Consider the following 24,073-nt stretch of genomic DNA (forward strand, 5'->3'; position numbering starts at 1 on the left):
TAGAAGAAAGATTAAGGAAAGGCAAACCTACATTCCTAGCATTTGTAGACTTAGAGAAAGATTTTGACAATGTTGATTGGAATACTCTCTTTCAAATTCTGAAGGTGGCAGGGGTAAAATACAGAGAGCGAAAGGCTATTTACAATTTGTACAGAAACCAGATGGCAGTTATAAGAGTCGAGGGGCATGAAAGGGAAGCAGTGGTTGGGAAGGGAGTGAGACAGGGTTGTAGCCTCTCCCCAATGTTATTCAATCTTTATATTGAGCAAGCAATAAAGGAAACAAAAAAAAAGTTCGGAGTAGGTATTAAAATCCATGGAGAAGAAATAAAAACTTCGCCAATGACATTGTAATTCTGTCAGAGACAGCAATGGACTTGAAAGAGCATTTGAACAGAATGGACAGTGTCTTGAAAGGAGGGTATAAGATGAACATCAACAAAAGCAAAACGAGGATAATGGAATGTAGTCGAATTAAGTCAGGTGATGCTGAGGGAATTAGATTAGGAAATGAGGCACTTAAAAGTAGTAAAGGAGTTTTGCTATTTGGGGAGCAAAATAACTGATGATGGTCGAAGTAGAGAGAATATAAAATGTAGACTGGCAATGGCAAGGAAAGCATTTCTGAAGAAGAAAAATTTGTTAACATCGAGTATAGATTTAAATGTCAGGAAGTCCTTTCTGAAAGTATTTGTATGGAGTGTAGCCATGTATGGAAGTGAAATGTGGACGATAAATAGCTTAGACAAGAAAAGAATAGAAGCTTTCGAAATGTAGTACTACAGAAGAATGCTGAAGATTAGATGGGTTGATCACATAACTAATGAGGAGGAATTGAATGGAATTGGGGAGAAGAGGAGCTTGTGGCACAACTTGACTAGAAGAAGGGATCGGTTGGTAGGACATGTTCTGAGACATCGAAGGATCACCAATTTAGTATTGGAGGGCAGCGTGGAGGGTAAAAATTGTAGAGGGAGACCAAGAGATGAATACACTAAACAGATTCAGAAGGATGTAGGCTGCAGTAGGTACTGGGAGATGAAGAAGCTTGCACAGGATAGAGTAGCATGGAGAGCTGCATCAAACCAGTCTCAGGACTGAAGACCACAACAGCAACAACAACAACTAATGACATTGCTCTCACATGCTCTGAATTCAAACAGAAGCAACAATCATCAATTTGTTTGCAGCCGAAGATATTATGCTGTTTTGCCGTATGGAGCTGTCCTAACATAATTAACGTTGTATGTTATTGTGGAAATTGCACAGTATTTCAGTGAGGCAGTAGCTTGTCTTCTATAGGTGCATCTGCAGGGAGCTGTAGTGGTGACCCAAACTATATGCTAGCTTGTGGAAAAGTGCAGATGCACAGAGGAGGCGTGGGGATTGTAAAATCATCTGACAGGAAACAGACAATCAGAGGTCCCTGCTGGGGAAACAAACCACTCACCTTACACTGTGTGGCACAGAAGGCCTGGTTGCAACCTGCAGACCTCAGACTGTGCACTCAGCCAAGTTGCTAGTGTCCAACCTGTTCATTATGACTTTGAGCCCTATGGTGCCTTCTCACGAGATTCATTTCTGTGCAAACAGTGATGTCTTATTGCCAATAGGACTGATTTTGATGATTAAGTCATTCTCTATATGTCTTTTGACAGTTTCTGTCATGTTGGATTTTTGGTAAAAGATCTTGTCCTGTCCAGATTCCTTGATGTATTTAGTAACAGCTGACCTTGCATGGTGTGACAGTCCTCATTCCTCGCATCTATCTTTACCAGTGTGGCTTGTCTGTCCAATGTATGATTTCCCACAAACGGTTTTTGTGCTCCTAGGTTACTTGGCCACACTTGTGATTTATCCATTTGGAGCAGTCAGTTTCCTGGATGATTAAACTACCCATTCATAACACCACATTATAAAAAAGGTGGAAGGTATAATGTAGACAATTTTAGATCTGTTTCTCTGCCATAAATTATTTACTATAGTTATTTTTAAAAAAGCTGTATATATAAGGGTATTTGATCATTCCAGTTCACCTAATTTTCTATCTGATTTACAGTTTCGTTTTAGAAGTGATGTAACAAATGAAAATGCTACATATTCTCTTTTCTCTCAGAGGAACTGGATGGATTAAATGGAAAGTCATAAACACTAGGCATCTTTGATTTAACTAAGACATTTCATTATGTTAATCACAAAATATTTCACAATTGCTTCCTCTCATAGTTTAAGAACAGATAGAAGAAGGACATTCATCATAGTAATGAGAATGGCTATGACACATAGGCTGATTGGGGCATTGTTAAAAGGGGGATGGGGGTTCTTGACAGGTGATTCTGAAATATTTTTGTTTGCTGATGACACTAGCTTAGTACTGAAAGATGTCTTAAATAGTACAGTTCAGTGCATAAGTTCATGGCTTGTAGAAAATAGGTTGATTCTAAGTCACAGTAGGACTCAGTTTTTACCATTTATAACACACAGTTCAACTAAAATTGGCATTTTGAATACACAGAATGGGCACGTAATTAGTAAGTGAAAAATCCAAATTCTTAGATGTTCAGGTAGATGGTAAACTGTAGTTGAAAGCCCATCTTCAGTATTTTGTCCAAAAACTGAATGCTGCTGTATTTACCATTAGAACAGTATCTGCAATAAGAGTTAGTTCAACAGGAAAATTAGTCCAATTTGGCTATTTTCATTTTGCTTATGATATATGGTATTGTATTCTGGTGTAGCTCTTTCTGTTTGCAAAGCATATTTTTGGCTGAGAAACAGGCAGTTCGAGTAATATGTGGTGTAAGTTCACAAACCTCCTATTGACTAATGTTCAGGAATTTAGGGATTCTGAAAGTGGCCTCTCAATATATATTTTCTTTAATGTCATTTGTTGATAACAATATAAACTTATTCCCAAGAATAAGCAGCTTCCACTGCAATCTGCATTTGGATTGCACAGCCTTGACTTTTGTTTAGAGAGGTATGCAGTATTTCGCCGCATCCATTTTCAAAAAGCTACCACAAGAATTAAAAAATCCTAGCAGTAATCAATGAAATTGCAAGTTTAAGTTGAAGAATTTTCTCATTGCTTACTCGTTCTATTATGTTGGAGAGTTCCTAGAAAAAATTAAGCAAATTCCTGTGTTATATTGTTGATTATGCTAGTATATACTCAGCAGCTTGTCATCTGCGTAGGATCCATGAAGATTTTATTTTATTTACTATTAGTTTTTCTGATGTTAATTTCATGTACTGAACCATTTCAAAACCATGGAGACTTGCTCCTCAGTTTGTTCCTGTGGAACTACACAGATGAAATAAAAAGAAATTTTTAGACCAGAATCATCTTTTACAGAACCCGACATTGATTGCACTCACACTTTAGATTGGAAAACACATTTAATTAGGGTGAAGTGGGGTAAGTGTAACCATGGGGTTAGTGTAACCACAGCTTATGATGCCTTAAAGAAGCTGTATTTTTACCTCTGACCTATCACACATGTTAATTTACTCCTTTCTTTGTTACATTTAACCATAAGTTGTCAAATCTGACATAAATTGCTAATTAATTTTTGGACTTGAATTGACGTCTACATTTTCACTCTGTGAGTGAGTGACATGCTCAGAATTTGGTGGTCTGTCATTTTTGTAGTTTTAAAGATAACTGCACAATTTTTTGGTTACAAACTAACTTTTGCATGATAATTTCAAATATGAGATTCGTTTTACTCTACTTATAAAGCTCTTGATATGCCAGGCATGGTTACACTTACCCCAACTTCTTCCCATGTGTGGCAAGTGTAACCAATCGGCTGGAGCAAGTGTAACCGGGGGGGGGGGGGGGGGGGTTTAGATCAACTAAACTGGCCTTCCTGTACATATGGATACCAGAATACCTGATGTGCTGGATTTGTATGCCTACTGAGTTTGTGTGAGATGTATTTTCTTTTTTATTTAAGTCTACTATATTTTTAAACCAGGTTTCCTTTTATAAAATATGACACAGAACTGTAAAGAATGCCACAATTTCAATTACAGTACAGTATGTGAAGCATTGTTTGACTGACAACAATGTTGAGCATGATAATTCATTTCTGTGTTGTCTTTTCATATGTGTGTCGGTGTATTGAGAGGTTGGGCTGTTGAGGGCACATCAGCAAAGTTAGAATGTATTTCTCTTAGAAAAAATAGTTACACATGAGTAAACCTAATCTTTCATAACTTATCTATCCCATTGTTAAATTGTTTTATTTCAGATTTGTGACTTAGTGTGGTAGGCCAAGTTTTATCTGTGAAACATAAAGTGCCAAAATGGTTAGGAACTACCAGAGGAAGACTAACCGTGCTACTTCCTACACAAAAGAACAGTTTTCCAGTGTAATTGATGATATACAAAGAGGAATTTGTACAATACATCAGGCTAGTGCTAAATATCAAATACCCTACTCAACACTTCAGAAACACATAAAAGGTTCTCGTGGTGTTAAAAGTGTTTCTCAAGGACGATCTACAGTAATCCCATATGAAAAAGGGTAGCAACTAGCAAATGGACTGACAACTTTAGAAAAGTGGGGGTGGGGCCTAAGCAGGAAGGAAGTTTTGGAATTGGTTGGGAAGTACATAAGAAGAAATAAAATACCAAACCCGTTCAAGAATTGTATACCTGGAGAAGACTGGTTCCTGGGGTTCAAGAAAAGGCATAAACTGTCTCTCAAAAAGCCCCAGACCCTTGAATATGCACGAAAAAAAGCTGGCTCTGATCCTTTCATCATTGAGGGGTATTTTGATATTCTGAAACATACACTCAGAGGCTTAGACATTGAAAACAAACCAAAGCAGATATTTAATGTTGATGAGACTAGTTTCTCTCTAGACCCAACAAAAACCAAAGTTGTTGGTGAAACTAATTCTCCCTCTTCAAGAATTACAGCAGGACCTGCTTGGGAAACTACCACTGTGTTGCTTGGTGGTAATGCAGATGGGGACAAGCTGCCTGCCTTAATAGCGTTCAAGGGGAAGAATGTCTGGGACACTTGGATGGCACCACCGCCACAACCTCCTTTTCCTGAAACCTGCTATGCTGCTTCAGTAAATGGGTGGATGGAGTCAGACATTTTTTAAAATTATTTTGAAAAATCTTTTTTGAAATTTTGTGGTCCATATAGACCTATCCTTCTAATCTATGATGGCCACACTACACACATTGATGACCGTGTGATTAAAAGTGCTATTGAAAATGATATTACAATAATAAAGCTGCCCCCTCATTCAAGTCACATCCTGCGGCCAGTGGATGTAGCAGTGTTTAAGAGTGTGAAATCTACTTGGGACCAAAAGTTAACTCATCACCAGAGACATCATTAAGGGGTAAAAATTAGCAAACGTGACTTTTTTTTTCAAAACCAAAATGTATATTGTTTAAAAGTCAATAAGTCAAACTTTAAGCATGAGAAATTTCAAAATCATATCTTCAATAACAAGTTGGCAATTTGGTGTCAAAGTTGAACTATGCCAAAATGTGGTTACACTTACCCCACTTCACCCTAATTGTTTCTTGAAAAATCTTCATGTCCCAAATGACACATCATCAACATAAAGGCAGGAAGACCATCCTTTTCAGGTTCTCCTTATCTTCTTGCTGCTCAGCATGTGCATTGCTGCTGGTAAAAAATTCATAATGGATCTGCTTCTCAGAATACTTATCCTGGACTAAAATATAACAGAGGTGGCAAAACTCGGCTGTTAACAAGCTCTCAGGGTCTGGTAGACCTCAGGAGATGGGTGATGACACCTTGTAGAATAAATACATATCAGGTCAAATAATTGAAAATCCAAGATGGAACAACAGTGTTAGATGCACACACACACACACACACACACACACACACACACACACACACACACACACACAGTTCCGCCTGTTGGAGCCTGCAGTGGTATGGTGGGGGCAGGGTGGTGGCAGTGGGCTTGATAGGTGCAATGTCGGGAGGCAGTGCTAGAAGGAGGAGGGGGGAAGGACAGGAGGTGGGAATGAAGGGGATAGAAGCAGAGAAGGGGAAAGGACTAAGCAGATGCACTCAGAGGATAGGTGGAGTGTACGAGGTTGGAGTGGAAGCAGGGAAGGGTGTAGAGGCAGGTGGAGGAGAGAGACTAGTGATTTTTGAGACCAGGGGGTTTCAGAAATGAAAGATATGTTGCAGAGAGAGTTTCCACCCACACAGCTCATAAAAGCTGGTGTTGGTGGGAAGAATCCAGATGCCACGACCTTTGAAGTAGTTGTTGAAGTCGAGCACAGTGTGTCACACAACATGCTCTGCAGTCAAGTGTCCCAAGTGTTTCTTGGCCACATTTTGGCAGTTGCTATTCGTGCAGACAGACAGCTTGTTAGTGCTCATGCCCATGTAGAAAATCACACAGTGGTGGAGGCCGAGGAGGTATGGATGACATTCCCGATAAACATAACACATGCTGTAATTTGCAGAACTGGGTCTTTATTTGTTGTCCAAGAGATGTGAGAAGAATGACACTTGTGGTGGATTTTATAATCTTATGCTGCAGGAGAATGGATGTAAGCCCATATCACAGTCTTGTGGGGAAACCAGATACACACACTTCTTCTGGATTGAGGGGAAGGGGAAATAAAAAATTACACTATAACTATAGCAAATAGTGTAGTGAGGAAATACTAATCAGAGCCTGGTTTCAATAAGATACAGTGAATATAAATGGTTAATGTATACATTTTCCTGATAGTTTACTACTGCAATTTCATTTACTTTTCAGGCAAATCCTCAGAAGCCTCCAGTTGTAAAATTGATAGAAGCTGGAGCAAAGTACGGCACATCAGTAATCCCCCAAGGTGGAGAGAAGCAAGCCTTACCTGCTGACTCAACATTCATACTTACGGATGGGGATCAGATTCAGTTTGGTTTGCAGTGGAATCTGTGGAAGTATGTTTCTGTTTATAGCCTATAGTTACACATATTTTACCAGTATTCTTTCATGTTACTTTAAAATTTTTATGTTCTTATGGACTAGTAGAATAATCTGTAGTTACTGTTTCAGTTTTGGTTCCTCTGATGCGCATTTGTCTGATTTTACTTCCTTTCTTATGCTGATTATCCTTTAATTCATCAATTCTGCCATAGACAGTTTGTTTCTTCTGGCAGTTTCTTCAACATGGATGGGTATCAGCAGTTCCTTTTTTCCTGAAAAGTTCTATTTATTTCCCAATTCAATGCTTTACAGATTTTCTCTCTATTTGTTTGCAGAGGTTAGCACACAGGATTCACAAATTGAAAGATGACGATTCAGATCTGCATCCAACAATCATGATTTAGGTTTTCTGTTATTTCCCTAAATCATTCCAGGTAAACACCAGGATGGTTTCTTTGAAAAGGCACAACCCACTTCCTTTCCCTTCTTTGAAAAAATCCAACCTTGCGACCCATTTCTAATGACCTTGATGCCAATGGGACATTGAACCCTAATCTTCATTCCTTTTCCTCTCCATCTGTTAGAAATTTTCACACTTTTAATAACATTACTTAATATATCCATTTCACCTGGAACTTCAAATGTAATGTCAAATGCAATACAGACAGCAGTCATCAACAGATCACTGTATACGTAACGTGACTTGGACTGAATATTCTTCCAGAAAAATTCTTGCTCTGTTTTCAGTGTCATATCAAACTTCTGTAGGACTAACTTGGCAGGTCACAAACATTAGATTCCTATCTGTTATACCTGTCTTGTTCACTAATGGAAGGGGAGGTGAGGTGTGGAGAAAGCAAGCCAATGGAGAGGAGTGGTGTGAAGAGAACACATTCTGCTTCCTAAGACAATGCTGATAATACATATGCACTGTGTGCTTCAAACCTAACAACTATGAATAGAGAAAGAAAACATAAAAGTAAGCAACACTCACACGTTTCACAAAAGTAAGATGTTGAAAATAGTGCCCATGATGAACTAGGAATTGCTTCATCACTAATTAACAGTTAAATGAACAAACCAAATTCATGACCCAAACTTACATGTAATGGCTACTAGAATCTTTTATTTAGTACTGTTACTTAAATTTCCTGGAAAATAAAAAATGTGTACCAGGACAACTGTTCCTTAAGTGGTGGTGCACTTACCAGCTGATCTACTTGAGCATTACTACCTGCTTCCACAACTTCAGTCCTGCCAGTAACCAGTGGGAAAAATGCTTCTGAAAGAGAGGATGTTATGGAGAAATAGCTTGGCCACATCCCGGCCTGCTGGATAACTCTTGTGAAGCATGGAACGTAAGAGGGGGATACTGGTAGAACTGAAGCCGCGAGGATGAGTCATCAATCATGCTAGTTGCTCAGTTAGTGAGAGCATTTCCCATGAAAAGAGAGATTCTGGATTCATGTCCCAGTCAGACACTCAGTTTTGACATGCCAAGAAGTTTCAGTACGGTGTACAATCCACTGCAAAATGAAATATTTATTCTGGAGTATTGTTATGGTTAGATTGCTTAAATTAACAGTGACCAGACAAAAAACACTATCAGATCAAAGCACCCTATCCTCACTATTCCACAACCTCAAAATCTTCTCTTCCATCTGCTTCATCCAGTCGTCCTCAACAACCAACAGTACCTGCTTTTTGATGGCTGTCACCCCTTCTATGGCAAAAAATCACCTTCCTATGGGTTGGCCACCTGTGGATGGTGCATCTGCAGTGGCAATAATTCATTTGTCTGTTATGCTGAAGCCTCACCAAGGCCTTCACAGACAGACCTGGTCCACGAACTGATTTCACATGCTGTATCCTCACAGAACGTACCTGCTTTTTGATGGCCGTCACCCCTTCTATGGCAGAAAATCACCTTCCTATGGGTTGGCCACCTGTGGATGGTGCATCTGCAGTGGCAATAATTCATTTGTCTGTTATGCTGAAGCCTCACCAAGGCCTTCACAGACAGACCTGGTCCACGAACTGATTTCACATGCTGTATCCTCACAGAACTCTGATACTCCCGCCACTCACAAGAATCAGCTTCAAAAGAGCATTATGCAATAGCACCGTGGACTGTAGCAAATGAACCACATCCTTCACCAGGTCTCTGATTATCTATTGTTGTGCCCAGAGATAGACACTCCCTCCTGAAGTGGTATTGCATCACCTGTCTGACCGAAGTGACATCCTGGTGTCAATTGCACTGCCAACTCCTTGTCCTTGTGTCATATCCCTGCAGAAGACCCAGGTGCAAGAGCTGCCCAGTTCAATCACCCATCGCATCCTACTCCAGTCTTGTCAGAGACTTAGTCTGTTGCATCAGAGGCAAGACCAGCTGTGAAAGCAGTCATGCCATATGCCTTGTCTGCTACAATTACTGCACAGCATTTTATCTGAGCACAACCATCAACCAGCTGTCAACCAGAATGAATGGCCACTCTAAACTGTGTCCGAGAACAGAGTCGACCACACAATTGCACGACACACTGCTGAGCATAAGCTTGAGTTTAGTGGCTGCTTCACAACCTGTGGTATCTGGATCCTTCCCTCCAGCACCATCATTTCTGAGCTATGTAGATGGGAGTTATCCTTGCAACACATTCTTAGCTCCCAAAGTCCTCCTGGCCACACTCTCCACTATCTCGCTATCCTCTCACCCTCTTCACAACAGTTCCCCCTTCCTCTGTTCTGTCACACCCTCCCAATCCATGTGATCTTCATCATGGGCCACACCTCAAGTGCTCTGGTATCTGTGTGTCACTTGTCAACCTGTCCACCTGCCATCCTTCTCTCAGGCATTCCTGTCCCACACGACTGCTGCCTCTGCTTTCCTCCCAGCCATTAAATTCACCATACCCAAACTTTACTTTAACTTCTCATCCCTTTCTCCCTCTGCCCATCCCACTTGACGCAAGCCCCACCCAAGTTCACCCACTGAACTGCAATCCCGGCATTCTGTACCCAGCAGACACAATATAGGTGCACAAGTGGTTTTTGTGTGTGTGTGTTAGTGAGTAGTCTCCTTAACTCCTAAATTATTTATCTTCTAATTAAACATACATGTAACCTCATATAACTTGACCACTGCTTCATTGTATCACTGTTGTACATCTTAAAACATTTTCAGGGCTCTACATGCTTATGCAGATAACATTTGTTATCATACACTGAAGAGCCAAGTAAACTGGTACACCTGCCTAATATCATGTAGGGCCCCCACGAGCTCACAGAAGTGCTGCAGCACGACATGGCATGGACTTGACTAATGTCTGAAATTGTGCTGGAGGGAACTGACACTATGAATCTTGGAGGGCTGTCCATAAATCCATAGGAGTACAAGGGAGTGGAGAGGTCTTCTGAGCAGCATGTTGCAAGGTATCCCAGATATGCTAAATATTGTTCATGTCTGGGAAGTTTACCAGCAGCAGAAGTGTTTAAACTCAGAAGAGTGTTCCTCGAGCCATTTTGTAGCAACTCTGGACGTGTGGGGTGTCTCATTGTGCTGCTGGAATTCCCAAGTCTGTGGGAATGCATAATTGACATGAATGGATTCTAGTGATCAGATAGGATGCCTATGTACATGTCACCTGTCAGAATCATATTTAGACTTATTAGGAGTCCGATATGACTCCAAATGCACATGCCCCACACCATTATAGAACCTCTAGAGCTTGAATAGTCCCCTGCTGACGTGCAGGGTCCATGGATTCATGTGTTTGTCTCTACCCATACACATCCACTCGATACATTTTGAAATGAAGACTCGTCTGACCAGGCAACGTGTTTCCAGTCATCAACAGTCCAATCTCAGTGTTGATGGACCCAGGCAAGGTGTAAAGCTTTGTGTCATACAGTCATCAAGGCTCCATGAGTGGGCCTTCAGCTCCAAAAGCCCATATCAATGATGTTACGTTGAAAGGTTTGCGCGTTGACATTTGTTGATGGCCCAGCATTGAAATTTGCAGCAATTTGCTGAAGAGTTGCACTTCTGTCACATTGAATGATTCTCTTCAGTTGCCATTGATCCCATTCTTGCAGGATCTCTTTCCTGTCACAGCGATATTGGAGATTTAATGTTTTACCGGATTCCTGATATTCATGGTACACTCATGAAATGGTTGTACGGGAAAAATCCCCACTTCATTGCTACCTCAGAGATGCTGTGTCCCATGGCTCATGCGCCGACCATAACACCACGTTCAAACTCACTTAAATCTTGACAACCTGCCATTGTAGCAGCAATAACTGATCTAACAGCTGTGCCAGACACTAGTCTTCTTGCAGGATGCTGACTGCAGTGCTGTGTTCTGCCTGTTTACATATCTCTGTATTTGAATATGCCTGTTTAGATATATCTGTATTTGAATATGCCTGTTTATATATCTCTGTATTTGAATATGCATGCCTATACTAGTTACTTTGGTGTTTCAGTGTATATATTACCTGCAATCTGTGTTTGGTACATATATGACATTGACTGATAATATAATGTCAAACATGAGTGAGTATCATCCACCCTAAAATATGAGGCGTGTTTTTTAAGTAAGTACCATTTTTAAATTAAAAAAACGACGTGCTAAGATATCTCAATAATTTTATTTTTACTTGAAAGCCTGTACCTCAATCTACTCACTGACGCCATTACAGTCTGATTCTTCCTTGTTTAAGTTGTGTACTGAGTGTTTAAGATGCCTCCAATAATCGTGAGTCCCGCCGACTGTGAAGTACGGACTGTTATAAGATTTCTTAGTGCTAAAAGCCTAAAAGCGATCGATATTCATCGTGAAATCTGTGCAGTTAACGGAGAAAATATTACGAGTGATGGAATGGTGAGAAAGTGGGTGAGAGCATTTAAAGATGGCCCCACAAATGTGCATGATGAACAACGAAATGGACGTCCTTCGATCTTTAATGAAAGTTTGGTGCAGGAAGTGGACAATAAGGTGAGAGAAAACAGACGCTTTACGATTTCCTCTTTGCGGAATTACTTTCTTAACGTTTCTCATAGTGTTTTGTATGGCATTGTGACCGAGCACTTGAATTACCGAAAATTGTGCGTACGTTGGGTACCGAAAATGTTGACGGACATGCACGAAACCAAATGTTTAGACAGTGCATTGACTTTCCTTGAGCGGTATCACAATGACAGTGATGATTTCTTAAGCCAAATCGTTATGGGCGATGATGGGTGGCCTACGTCACACCAGAATCAAAGCAACAGTCCATAGAAGTTGAGCAAGGGCATCGTTTTGCTGCAAGACAATGTCCGTCTGAATGTGGCGAATCAGACCAAAGATCTCATCACATCTTTTCGATGGGAAACTCTAGATCATCCTGCGTACGGCCCCGATCTTGCGCCCAGTGACTATCATCTGTTCCTGCACTTGAAGAAACACCTGGGTGGTCAGCGTCTTCAAGACGATGATTAAGTCAAAACAGTGGTGATGCAGTGTTTAACAAGTCAGGCAGCAGACTTCTATGATTTGGGTATTCAAAAACTGGTGCAAAGTTATGACAAGTGCCTCAATATTGACAGAAATTATGTAGAAAAGTAGATTAAGGCACAGGCTTTCATGTAAAAATAAAATTATTGAGGTATCTTAGCACGTCTTTTTTTTAATTTCAAATCGGCACTTACTCAAAAAACACACCTCGTAATTTGGTACAGGCTACCTACTGAATGGTGCTTATAACTTTCATATAGGTACATTATTTCATACAGTTTTAACAGCAATTGTGATTTAGTACCATTATTTCGAATGGAAATAAAATGTTTTATAAACAAGAAAATCACATGCATGTTTGGAAATATTATGAAGCTACAACAACCATATATGACCTTGTGCCTGACAGCCATTCAGGCACGTATTAAATGCTTAAAGAAAGAATAAGGCGAGGGCCATAAGTACCAAATAAAACATTTTTGTTACTTAATGAATTAGTTACTCGCATTTTCCATGGCCCATAGTTGTGATTTTTGCCAGGATATGGAAAGTTGCTGTTTACAATTGTAATATACGAGGGTTGCCCAGAAAGTAGTGCACCACATTTTTTTCTTCGACAGTTCTTTGTGGAACATAATGAGAATTACACACACAAAAGAATGGTGTTTTCCTACACACCCAATTTTTTCCACGTAATCTCCACTCCATTCTGTGACATTCCTTCAGCGCAAAACAAGGGCGTGTATGCTTTGTCAGTACCAGTCTCTGTTGTGGTGGTGGACTGTGTGAATCACCTCCTCGTCGTCCTCAAAATGTCTTCCACAAATGGCACCCTTTAATGGTAAATGAAATCAGCCCATTGCTACATGTCAGGTGTGACAGCTGCAAATTGTGGAGCTCCGCCAGACAACCTTCTGATGACCCACCCTCCGTGCCCATCAACTAACTGCACTTCTGTCAGCAGAGGATGCTCCATAGACTGCTGAAGTGTTTGTGAATATTTCCCACAGTTTCTTTCTCGGTAGGGAGAAATTCAATTCTCTACAACTTCTGTTGAAAACTTTGTGCAATTGTCTGGAATTTAAAAAATCAAATTGGGCCAAGTAGTTAATAAATTAAACATTTTCTGAAATTACTTCTTTGCTTCTCTTGATGGTCTGGAAAACTACTGCAGATACACATCTGGAACATGTTTTATTAGATTCACCAGACCAATAACAACAAAATAAATGTAAATCATGCTTTACTTTAACCTCGTACAGCATTGCGATGGCTTCGTATTGGCAAAGTTGCTAAATTTCAGGCAAAATCTTTTATTAGCTGTAACTCTATAACTAAACATTTACAGACCTATGTTTATATGAACTTTTTTCTTTAGTTTTAGTTGCAGAATAACATATTAAAATATTTGCCTATCACCCTATATTTGTCCAGTATCCTGCCAATGAACCAAAGTCTGCCACCTGTCTTTCTTATAACTGACCCTATGTGATCATTCCATTTCATATCACAACAAATTGTTAGTCCCAGTTATTGGCAAGATTCTGCTGTTCCCAGTTGTAACTCATCAATGTAATAATAGAATATTACATTTCAGTGTTTTGTTAAGTGCATAGTACTACATCTCTTAAACATTTAAAGCAAGATGCACGAGTCATTGTACTAGTTTGAAATCTTATCAATATCTGATTTGATTTTTGTGCACCTTTTCAGATAGCACTTAACTATAGATGTGTGCATCATCTGCAAAAAGTGTGAGGCTTCTATTGATATTGTCAGCCAGGCCATTTATATATATAACAGTCGATAATAATTCAGGATATACAGTCCGACATCATAAGCAGAAGATGAAGATATAGAGAGAGTACATGAGGATATTGAATGGGCAACACAGTTTGTAAAGGGAGATTATAAGCTGGTAATCATGGGAGATTGGAACAGTGTAGTAAGGGAAGAAACTGAAAATGGTGTTATGGGAGAATATGGACTCAGCAGTAAGAAATGTGAAAAAATAATTAACTTCTGTAATAAATTTGAGCTAGTAGTAGGGAATACACTATCCAAAAAACGCAAGAGGAGGAAGTATACTTGGAAAAGGCATGGAGACATGGGAAAATACCAGCAGGATTACATCATGGTGAGATAGAGATTGGGAAATCAGGTAGTGGACTGTAAGACATACGAAGGCCACAGTTTAGTAATGACGAACAGTAGGCTGAAGTTGCAGACAGTTGTCAGGAAAAATAAACATGGCAAGAAGTGAGATACTGAAATACTGATGAATGACAATATGTATTTGATGTTCTTGAAGGCTGTAGATGTTTTGATAAGGAGTATTGTAATAAACAGTTAAATTGAAGAGGAGTGGTCATTTCTAAAAACGGCGATCACAGAATTTTGATGGACAGTTGTGGGTACAGGAAAGGTGACAGCGAAGAAAAATTGAATAACAGCAGGTCCGATTTAAGGTCCAAGCAACACAAGCTGCCACTGGGGCACCAGAGGCACCTCAGCTGTAAGACTTCTGTGCATGTCATTTCACAATTAGTAGTAGCCAGCTGAACTGCCAAGCTGAGAGGGGCACCATGGGTGTGCAATTGCAAGATTTGTATTCACTGTGTATCACAGTTAGAAGCAAAAACCTACACATGTGAAAGGGTTCAGGGGAATAGGTTAGAAAGGGGAGCATTAAATGATAGCTCACATGTGTCCAAAAATGTTCTCAAACCGGCAGTAGGTAACAGAAGAAATACTTCAACTGATTGACAAAAGAATAGAGTACAAAAGTGCTCAGAAAAAAGACAGGAATACAGCAAATTAAGAGAAAGTGCAGGAAAGCTAAAGTGAAATGGCTGCCAAAAAATGTGAAACAATTGCAAAAGAAATAGCTGTTGGAAGGACATATTCAGCATATAGAAAAGTCAAAACCAGCTTAGATGAAATTAAATTAAAAGTGCCAACATTGAAAGTTCAGGAGGAATTGCAATGTTAAACATAGAGGAGAGAACAATAGGTGGCAGGAATACATTGAAGGTCTGTATGATGGGGAGTAACTGTCTGCTGATGTGATGGAAGAAGGAATGGTAGTTGATTTGGAAGACATGGGGGATCCAGTTATTATTAGGGTCAGAGTTTAATATAGCTTTGAAAGGCTTGATACCAAATTAGGAGGAAGACATAGAGAATATTCCTTCTTAATTTCTAGAATCATTGGAGAAAATAGTAATCAAATGGGTATTCGAGCTGATGTGTAAAATCTATGAGACTGGAGATCATCAGAGTTTCAGAAAAATATGAGTGACACAATTCCAAAGCTGGTAAAGGAAAATAAGTGCAAGAATTATTGTAGTTGGCTTAATGGCTCATGCATCCAAGTTCTAGATGAGAGTAATATACAGAAGCATGGAAAAGAAAGTTGAGGATTTCCCAGGTGGTGATCAGTTTGGCTGTAAGGAAGGTAAAGGTAAAGGCACCAGGGAAACAATTATAATTTTGCATTTGATAATGAAACTAAGAGAAGAAAAATCAAGATACCTCCATAAGATTTGTTAACCATTTAAACTATAGGGAAAAATGGATAATATACTGTATGTATAAGAACCAAGAAGAAACAGTAAGAATGGAAGATTAAGAATGAAGTGCTCGAATTAAAAAGGGTATAAGATAGGAATGCAGTCTTTCTCCACTACTGCTCAACCCATACATCGAAGAAGCAATAACAAATAGGTTCAAGAATCGGATTAAAATTCAGGAATAAATAATATCAAGGATAAGATTTGCTGATGACATTGCTATCCTCAACAAAAACAAGGAATAATTGTAGTATGTAGTGAATGGAATGAACAGTCGATTGAGCATACAATTTGGATTGATAGTAAACTAAGGAGAGAAAAGTATTGAGGAATAACAGAATGAGAAGAGCTGCTGTGGCATTTATGCCCCATGCCAACACACATTTTATTAGATTTCATCATGCAGTATAGAAAGGCTTATGCTGCTATATGCCAGCAAGCAATTAGGACTCATAGAAATCCCTCCTTCCCATAAAACAACAGATGGACACAGAGCATTAACAAGGAGAGGCGAGCAGGATCCTTGTCATACTTGAGCATATGGAGGACACTGCAAAGCTTGGTTGCAAATATTAATATTACCTATTTAAATGTTTGTATACGACTCCAACTAGACTGCCTTCATTATTCGCACTGACAGCTACTTAACCATGATTTCAGTAGCTCCGAAATCAAGCTCACATTTTAATTAGAATTTTATTTAAGATTGTCAGTCATTGGATAACTAAACTGGGGTCAAGCAGTTCTAAGCGCTTCAGTTTGGAACCGCGCGACCGCTACAGTCGCAGGTTCGAATCCTGCCTCGGGCATGGATGTGTGTGACGTCCTTAGGTTAGTTAGGTTTAAGTAGTTCTAAGTTTTAGGGGACTGATGACCTCAGATGTTAAGTCCCATAGTGCTCAGAGCCATTTGAACCATTTAACTAAACTGGCCCATAGGGAACTCACCCTGTGGTGGCTGGCACGGAACGCTGTGCTAGCTTACTAGACAATCTTTGAGTTGTGTTCATGCTGACAACTTGTACTTACTGTGAGGGAAATTTTTTATATCGTTGAACTATTAGTCAGCTTTGGGAAATGTTTAATAGGCATTCTGGTACTAATATTTGGAGAGGCAGTATGCATATGCAGTGAACTGAATATGTTTTTGCATAAAAGTGATTTAGTGAGTTAAAAGTGCCTCAGGAAATGTTTATATATGAATTCATGAGTGTACAATTTCAGACATGTTATTAAATTCGTGTGGAGATATTTTATGAACTTTAAATGGTGCTTGATATGTGATGACTAGAATCTGTGAGCTTAGATTCAAGTATTACCATTATACTGGCTCTAAAGATTGTTTGCCCCCCCCCCCCCCCCCTAGACTTTTCTATTAAAATAGAAGTGGCATCCCATTATTTCGGGACTTTCATTAAAGTAATGTTGAGATTTTCTAATGTGCCACTCCATTGTTTAGAGTCAACTGTATGCTTGTATGGAGCCAAGACTTTTGTATTAGAGGAAGACCATTTGAGGCATCGAGACAGCTTTACAAGATGTGAGGTAAGCAAACCTCTTAATGGTGATTTAGGAAACCTGCAGGTGTGCTGGATCTTCTCTTTATGAGTTGGTCAGTGTAGCCATCCACATGCAATACTTCACGAGGAACAATTTGTGCTGTTAGCATGTCTGACACCATAATGTGTCACAGTAGGAGCACTCCTTACCTCACCCTAATTAATAAATTAATTGGGAGTGGGTAAGAACCACTATACTGTGAGGCACCACTTCCTTAAAATATACTATAATTAATTAGAAGCTTGCCATCAAAACTGGAGACCACAAAGTAAATCAAATGATGGGAATGTGCACTTTGGAAGCAAAGCATTGCATAATAGGCAAAGTAACGAGGACATAAAATGCGGACTAGCAGAAACAAAGAAGGCACTCGTCGCCAAGAGAAGTCTACTAATTTCAAAAATTGGCCGTAATTTGAGGATCTTCTCTTTATGAGTTGGTCAGTGTAGCCATCCACATGCAATACTTCACGAGGAACAATTTGTGCTGTTAGCATGTCTGACACCATAATGTGTCACAGTAGGAGCACTCCTTACCTCACCCTAATTAATAAATTAATTGGGAGTGGGTAAGAACCACTATACTGTGAGGCACCACTTCCTTAAAATATACTATAATTAATTAGAAGCTTGCCATCAAAACTGGAGACCACAAAGTAAATCAAATGATGGGAATGTGCACTTTGGAAGCAAAGCATTGCATAATAGGCAAAGTAACGAGGACATAAAATGCGGACTAGCAGAAACAAAGAAGGCACTCGTCGCCAAGAGAAGTCTACTAATTTCAAAAATTGGCCGTAATTTGAGGAAAAAATTTCTGAGGGTATATATCTGGAGTACAAGATTGTGCGGAAGGAAATAATGGACTATGGGAAAACTATGAAAGATGAGAACCCAAGCATTGGTGCTATAGAAGGGTGTTGAAAATTAGGTAGACTGATAAGAAAGGAGGACTTTCTCCACCAAATTGGCAAGGAAAGAATGAAAAGTAATGCCTCCCCCTTCTTTAATTGAGTTTGGATGGGAATATTTTAATAAATCAAATGCAGAAATAATCCTTAGAATGTGATCTTTGAGTACCAACATTCACTTTTCCACATAATCACCTGGCTATTGGATACATTTCTGCCAACAATGAACAAGTTTTCTGAAGCTGTCACGGAAAAAGTCGTCACTTTTTCTGCAACCACAGTCTCACAGTTCACTCAACATCTTCATCAGAAGCCTAATGATGTCCCTGCAGATGGTCTTTCATTATCGGGAACCAATGGAAGTCAGATTGTGCTAAATCTAGACTGTATGGAGGATGCCATACGGTGGTCAGATTCAGCCTCTGAAGTTCTGCTGTGGTGGCACAGGAAGTGTGTGGTTTGGCATTGTCATGCTGCAGGAAAACATTTCCCTTTCCGTTTCGTGCCCTTGTTAGCTGTTGTTTCAGAGTTCGCAGCATTGTGATGTAATACTCTGAATTTATTGTAATTCCACGATCAAGAAAAACAACTTGGATAACACCCTCTATGTCCCAGAACTCTGTGGGCATAATTTTTCCAGCTGAGGGCTGCGTCTTGAATTTCTTTTTCTGGGGCGAGTCTTTGTCTTGATATCCCATAGACCGACGTTTCGTCTCCGGGTTGTGCTGGTGTACCCATGTTTCATCTCCTGTCACAATTGAATGGAGAAAGGCGTCACCTTCATTCTCGTAACACGAGAGGAATTCCTGGCAAATTTCAAGTCTGTGCGCTTTCATCTCGGCAGTCAGCATCCAGGGTACTCATCTTGCACAGATCTTCAGATAGCCAAGCAAAGCAATAATGTAACACACACATTCTTGTGAAATGTCTATTGTGTTTGCAGTTTCTCTCTGAGTGATACGATGATCGTCCTGAATCAATCTAACATTTTGCTTGTGGAACTCGGTAGTTGCTGTCACAGGACATCCAACTCTTTGTTTGTCACACAGGTAAGATACTCCCACATCAACATCTTTAAATTTACTTGCCCAGTGACGCACAGGACTCACATGAACACAATCACCATAAATTTCCGTCATTCTCTGATGAATCTCCATTGGAGTGACACCTTCTGCTGTCAAGAATTCAGTGACTGCACATTGCTTAAATCGCATTGGCCGACTGTCTGCACAGGGTTCCATAGTTTACACCGTAACAATACAACCGTTCAATGCTAAGGCTTCCCGCCAACTGGAGCTGTTGAGAAGAGGTTATGGAACAAGCCAGTACCTGCCACATACCAATGCTGCCATATGTTGAAGAGTTGCAAAGGTGGAGGCATTACTTTTCAGTGAACCCTTGTATATGGAAGACATTGACAAGAAAAAGGGACAAGATGATAAAGGCTTTTGTTAAGACAACCGGAATTAACTTCCATGGTACTTTAGGGACCTGTAGAAGATGAAAGTGTAGGGGAAGACAGAGATTGGAATATATATTCAACAAATAATTGAGGATGTTGGGTGTAAGTGCTGCTCTGTGATGAAGAGGTCGTCACAGGAGAGGAAGTTGTGGCGAGTCACGTCAAACCAGCCAGAGCACTGATGATGACTGCTTCAGTTCAGGTGCCCACCTGCAGGGTCTTCGCTTCACTTTTTCTCCTTCTATCATCCCTTCACCATTCTGTTTGATGCCCTCACCCCTTTCTGATGCTCGGTGACTTTAATTCACGTCTGGGGCTCTTGCAGAACCTGTCTGAGAGGTGCCCTCTTGGCTGACCTTCTCAATCAACTCAAGCTTATCTGTCTTAACACTGGAGCATCCACTTTCCTTTCAGAGTCCTTGCTCACGTTTCCCATTTGGACCTCTCGTTCTGCACTGCCCCGCATACCCATTGTCTCAAGTGGTCCATTCTCTCTGACACATACTCTAGCAACCATTTCCCGTGTGCCATCCATTTGCTGACTTGTACCCCACTTATGTGTAAACCCAAGTGACAGCTTTCTAAGGCCGACTGGAGGCTGTACTTCTCCCTGACGATCTTTGCCGAGATGTGCCGCAATGCTATTCGCCCATGGAGATGTGTTTTCTGCATTTTTAACTGTCACCCTAGGATTGCGAACTGTACTCGCTATAAACAGTTGCATGTGCAGTGTTATTGCATTCTTTGGGAAAGCAAAAAAGCTAGCTGGATTTCACTCACCAGTTCTTTTAACAGTTCCACTCCCTCTTCTGTCATGTGGGCCCACTTCCGGCGGCTCTCTGGTACCAAGTCCATTCCCAAATTTCCAGCCTGACTGTAGTGGATGATGTCATTGTGGACCCCATTGCTGTCTCCAACACCTTAGACCACTATTTTGTGGAGATTTCAACTCCTACCCTTTATTACCCTGCCTTCCTCCATCAGAAACGAATCGAAGAGGGTCAGGTGTTACCCATCTCCTCTCAGAATAGTGAATGCTACATTGCTGCCATGTACTATGAGAGAGCTAGATCATTCTCTCACTTCATCCTGATCATCTGCCCCAGGGCCAGACTATGTTGACATTCAGATGTTGCAGCACCTGTCTCTTGTGAACAAGCACTTTCTCCTTTGTGCATATAATCGCATCTGGGCAGATGCCATGTTTCTCAGACGCTGGCATGAAGCTACTGTCAAACCCATACCTAAGCCTGCTAAGAACAAACACCTTCCTTCTAGTTAGTGCCCCATTTCTCTCACCAGCTGCATTTGTAAGGTGATGGAACATATGATTCATGCCCATTTGGTATTGTGGCTGGAGGCTCACAATTTACTAATCACTGCACAAGGTGGATTCCGAGCTCACCGTTCTGCAGGTGACGATCTCGTCATTTTGTCAACCCATGTCACGAATGGTTTTCTGTGGAAATACCTGACTGTGGCTGTGTTTTTTGATTTGCAGAAAGCCTATGGCACATGCTGGAGGACTGGTATCCTCCGTACTCTATACACATGGGACTTCCGAGTCACCTAACCCCTTTCCTTCAGGAGTTTTTAAAAGACAGAGTTTTCAGGGGCTATGTGAGTTCTGAATGCCAGACACCTTTACCCAGGAAAATGGGGTGCCTCAGGACTCCGTCTTGAGCATCGTCCTCTTTGCTATAGGCATTAACCCTATTAGGCCTGTCCCCCACCAGGCATCTCCGGCTCCCTTTTTCGTCAGCGATTTTGTGATCTATTGCAGTTCTCCATGCATTTGTCTCCTTGAGTGGTATCTTCAGCATTGTCTGTATCATCCTTACTTGTGGAACATCAACAGTGACTTTCGCTTTTCCACTGACAAAACGAATTTCTGTTGGCACAATGGAGCCTCTTGCTCTTCCATTCGCTGAAACTATGAGATTCCTAGGGCTCCTGCTTGAAAGAAAACTTTCTTGGTCCTCCCATGTGTCTCCCTTGCCGCCCGCCACACTGTCCCCCAGTGTCCTGCGTGTCCTAAGCGGTACTTCCTTGGGAGCGGATCGGACCACCTTCCTCTATTTGTGCTGATCCCTTATCCGTTCAAAACTAGACTATAGGTGTTTCTGCACGTCCGTCCATCTTAAGCCTTCGAAGTACAATCCACCATTGTGGAATCTGTTGGGCCACTGGTGCCTTTTACACTAGCCCAGTTGAGAGTCTCTGTGCAGAAGCTGCCAAACTATAGCTTGTGCAGGATATGGTGGCCGATGCACAGTTACCAGTTTTCGTCCAAAGCGCTGGGCGAGCTCAATCATTTGTTCAGAATGGGAGGCTGATACATGTTTTCCACCTTTCATCCAGTCAGCAGTGACAGAATCAAGGCGCACACTCCGCAGTCTTTCTCAAATGACTTTACAGAAACTATTCGGTAAAAAAAAAATTCATTTTTGCTTTACTTATAGCTTTACATGCCAGGTTCATTATGATGTGCCCATCATTTCATTAATGATCATAGTTATTGTGATTATGTGAAAGTAAGACACTGTGTGAAACTCAGAAAAGTGTGCAATTAAAATGAGAGGTCAGTATGATTTTGTTTTTGGTGCATCTTACATAATATGTTGTCGCTTGTGAAATTTAGCTAACATATTGAAGTTTTCTTTAGACTTGGGTAGAGGTGTCTGTCTGACACTAATCTCAAGAAAATTGATGTGATGTAGCACACTCATTTGCGATCATGCCACGCCAGCGATAAAGCCAGAGTGAAATATCCACAACATTCCTCATATTTTATAAGCAGTTTCAGATGTCAAAATGAGATTTTCTGAAAAAATTATTTTTGGATACTAACAAAAGTAGAGGGGACAGTAGATCTTTTTGAATTGTCACCATTCAAATGTGGGTGTGACGGGGCCCCACTTAATATTTACAAGAAAATTGTGCATAGGCTTCAGTTTAGAATGGCATTTCCCCTCCAGCACTCGACATTTCCCCTACTGTCGCTCTCCTACATTTCCCCAGCCGACTGCGCCTGTAGCGGCCGTGGCATTTTGCACGCACTACACTGCTGTCGTACTGGCATGATGTTCTCCTCAGCAGATATGTATGTCATTTATCTTGCTGTTTATCTGCCATGCCTGGTCACTCATACTATGCCTCCTTCTTCAATGACTCCTTTGACTGCCAGTATGTGGCATGTCTCTCTTCTCTGTAACCTCCTGAATTTCACTTTCAGCTATTGCTCCAGCAGCGTAACTTCACGCTACCTGCCACTTCCCTGGTGGGTGTGAACCGTTCACCACCTTAGCTTCATGTGGTGGTCCCTATTCATCTTGGACTTAATTAACTTCCTAAGGAAACTACTCCAGATTCTATCTATCGGTGTACGTTTCTCAACTTTCACGTGGAACTTAGCGATAGTATCTTTTTGTACACTGATGGCTCTCGGATTGACTGTGGTGTCAGGTATGCCTCCGTCATTGGCCCCGACAATTTCCAGCATCGGCTTGCAGAACTCTGTTCAGTATTTACAACAGAGCTCTTCGCCCTGTATCAGAGCATGCAGTACACCCGGCAACACAGGCTTTTCAATTGTGTCTTCTACTCCAGCTCTCTCAGTGCCCTTCAGAGCCTCTGTGTGCTACACACAGTTCATCCCTTAATGGAACGAGTCCAAGAAAACTACCACTTGTCAGTCTTGAAGGAGCCACTGTGATGTTTATGGGGTTCCTGATCACATCAGTCTGATGGGAAACGAGCTGCTGACACTGCTGTAAAGGCTGCAGTCCTCTTACCTTGTCCCACTAGTTCTTCCATTCCCTCTTGTGATCTCTGTGTTGCTGCCTGTCAGCAAGTGATGTCACTTTGGCATCACCACTGGTCCTCCCTTCATGGGAACAAGCTCTAGGGAATTAAACCTCTCCCAGCGGCCTGGCTAATCTCCTCTCAGCCCTCTCACTGCGAGGAGGTCATTTCAGCTAGGTTGCATATTGGGCACTGTCGTTTTAGCCATTACCATTTTCTAATTGGTGATCCCCCACCAAATTGTGCTCATTGTCATCAATGTTTGACAGTTTGCCATTTTCTGATTGAATGCCCTTCTTTTAACCACTTACATTGTAATGTATATTTGCA

The 24,073-nt window shown here is 40.8% G+C and overlaps 1 protein-coding gene across 1 annotated transcript in view; it reads left to right on the forward strand.

The window, feature by feature from the left end:
• The window catches only part of LOC124796271 (nibrin), a 163,207-nt gene that overhangs the window by 17,852 nt on the left and 121,282 nt on the right, over nucleotides 1–24,073 (forward strand). The window contains exon 3 of the mRNA XM_047260384.1: nucleotides 6,783–6,949. Within this exon, the coding sequence (XP_047116340.1) occupies nucleotides 6,783–6,949 (167 nt within the window). The remainder of the gene's footprint in view (nucleotides 1–6,782; nucleotides 6,950–24,073) is intronic.

Source organism: Schistocerca piceifrons, chromosome 4 (genome assembly GCF_021461385.2).
Source record: "Schistocerca piceifrons isolate TAMUIC-IGC-003096 chromosome 4, iqSchPice1.1, whole genome shotgun sequence".
In the NCBI taxonomy this organism is placed as follows: domain Eukaryota; kingdom Metazoa; phylum Arthropoda; class Insecta; order Orthoptera; family Acrididae; genus Schistocerca; species Schistocerca piceifrons.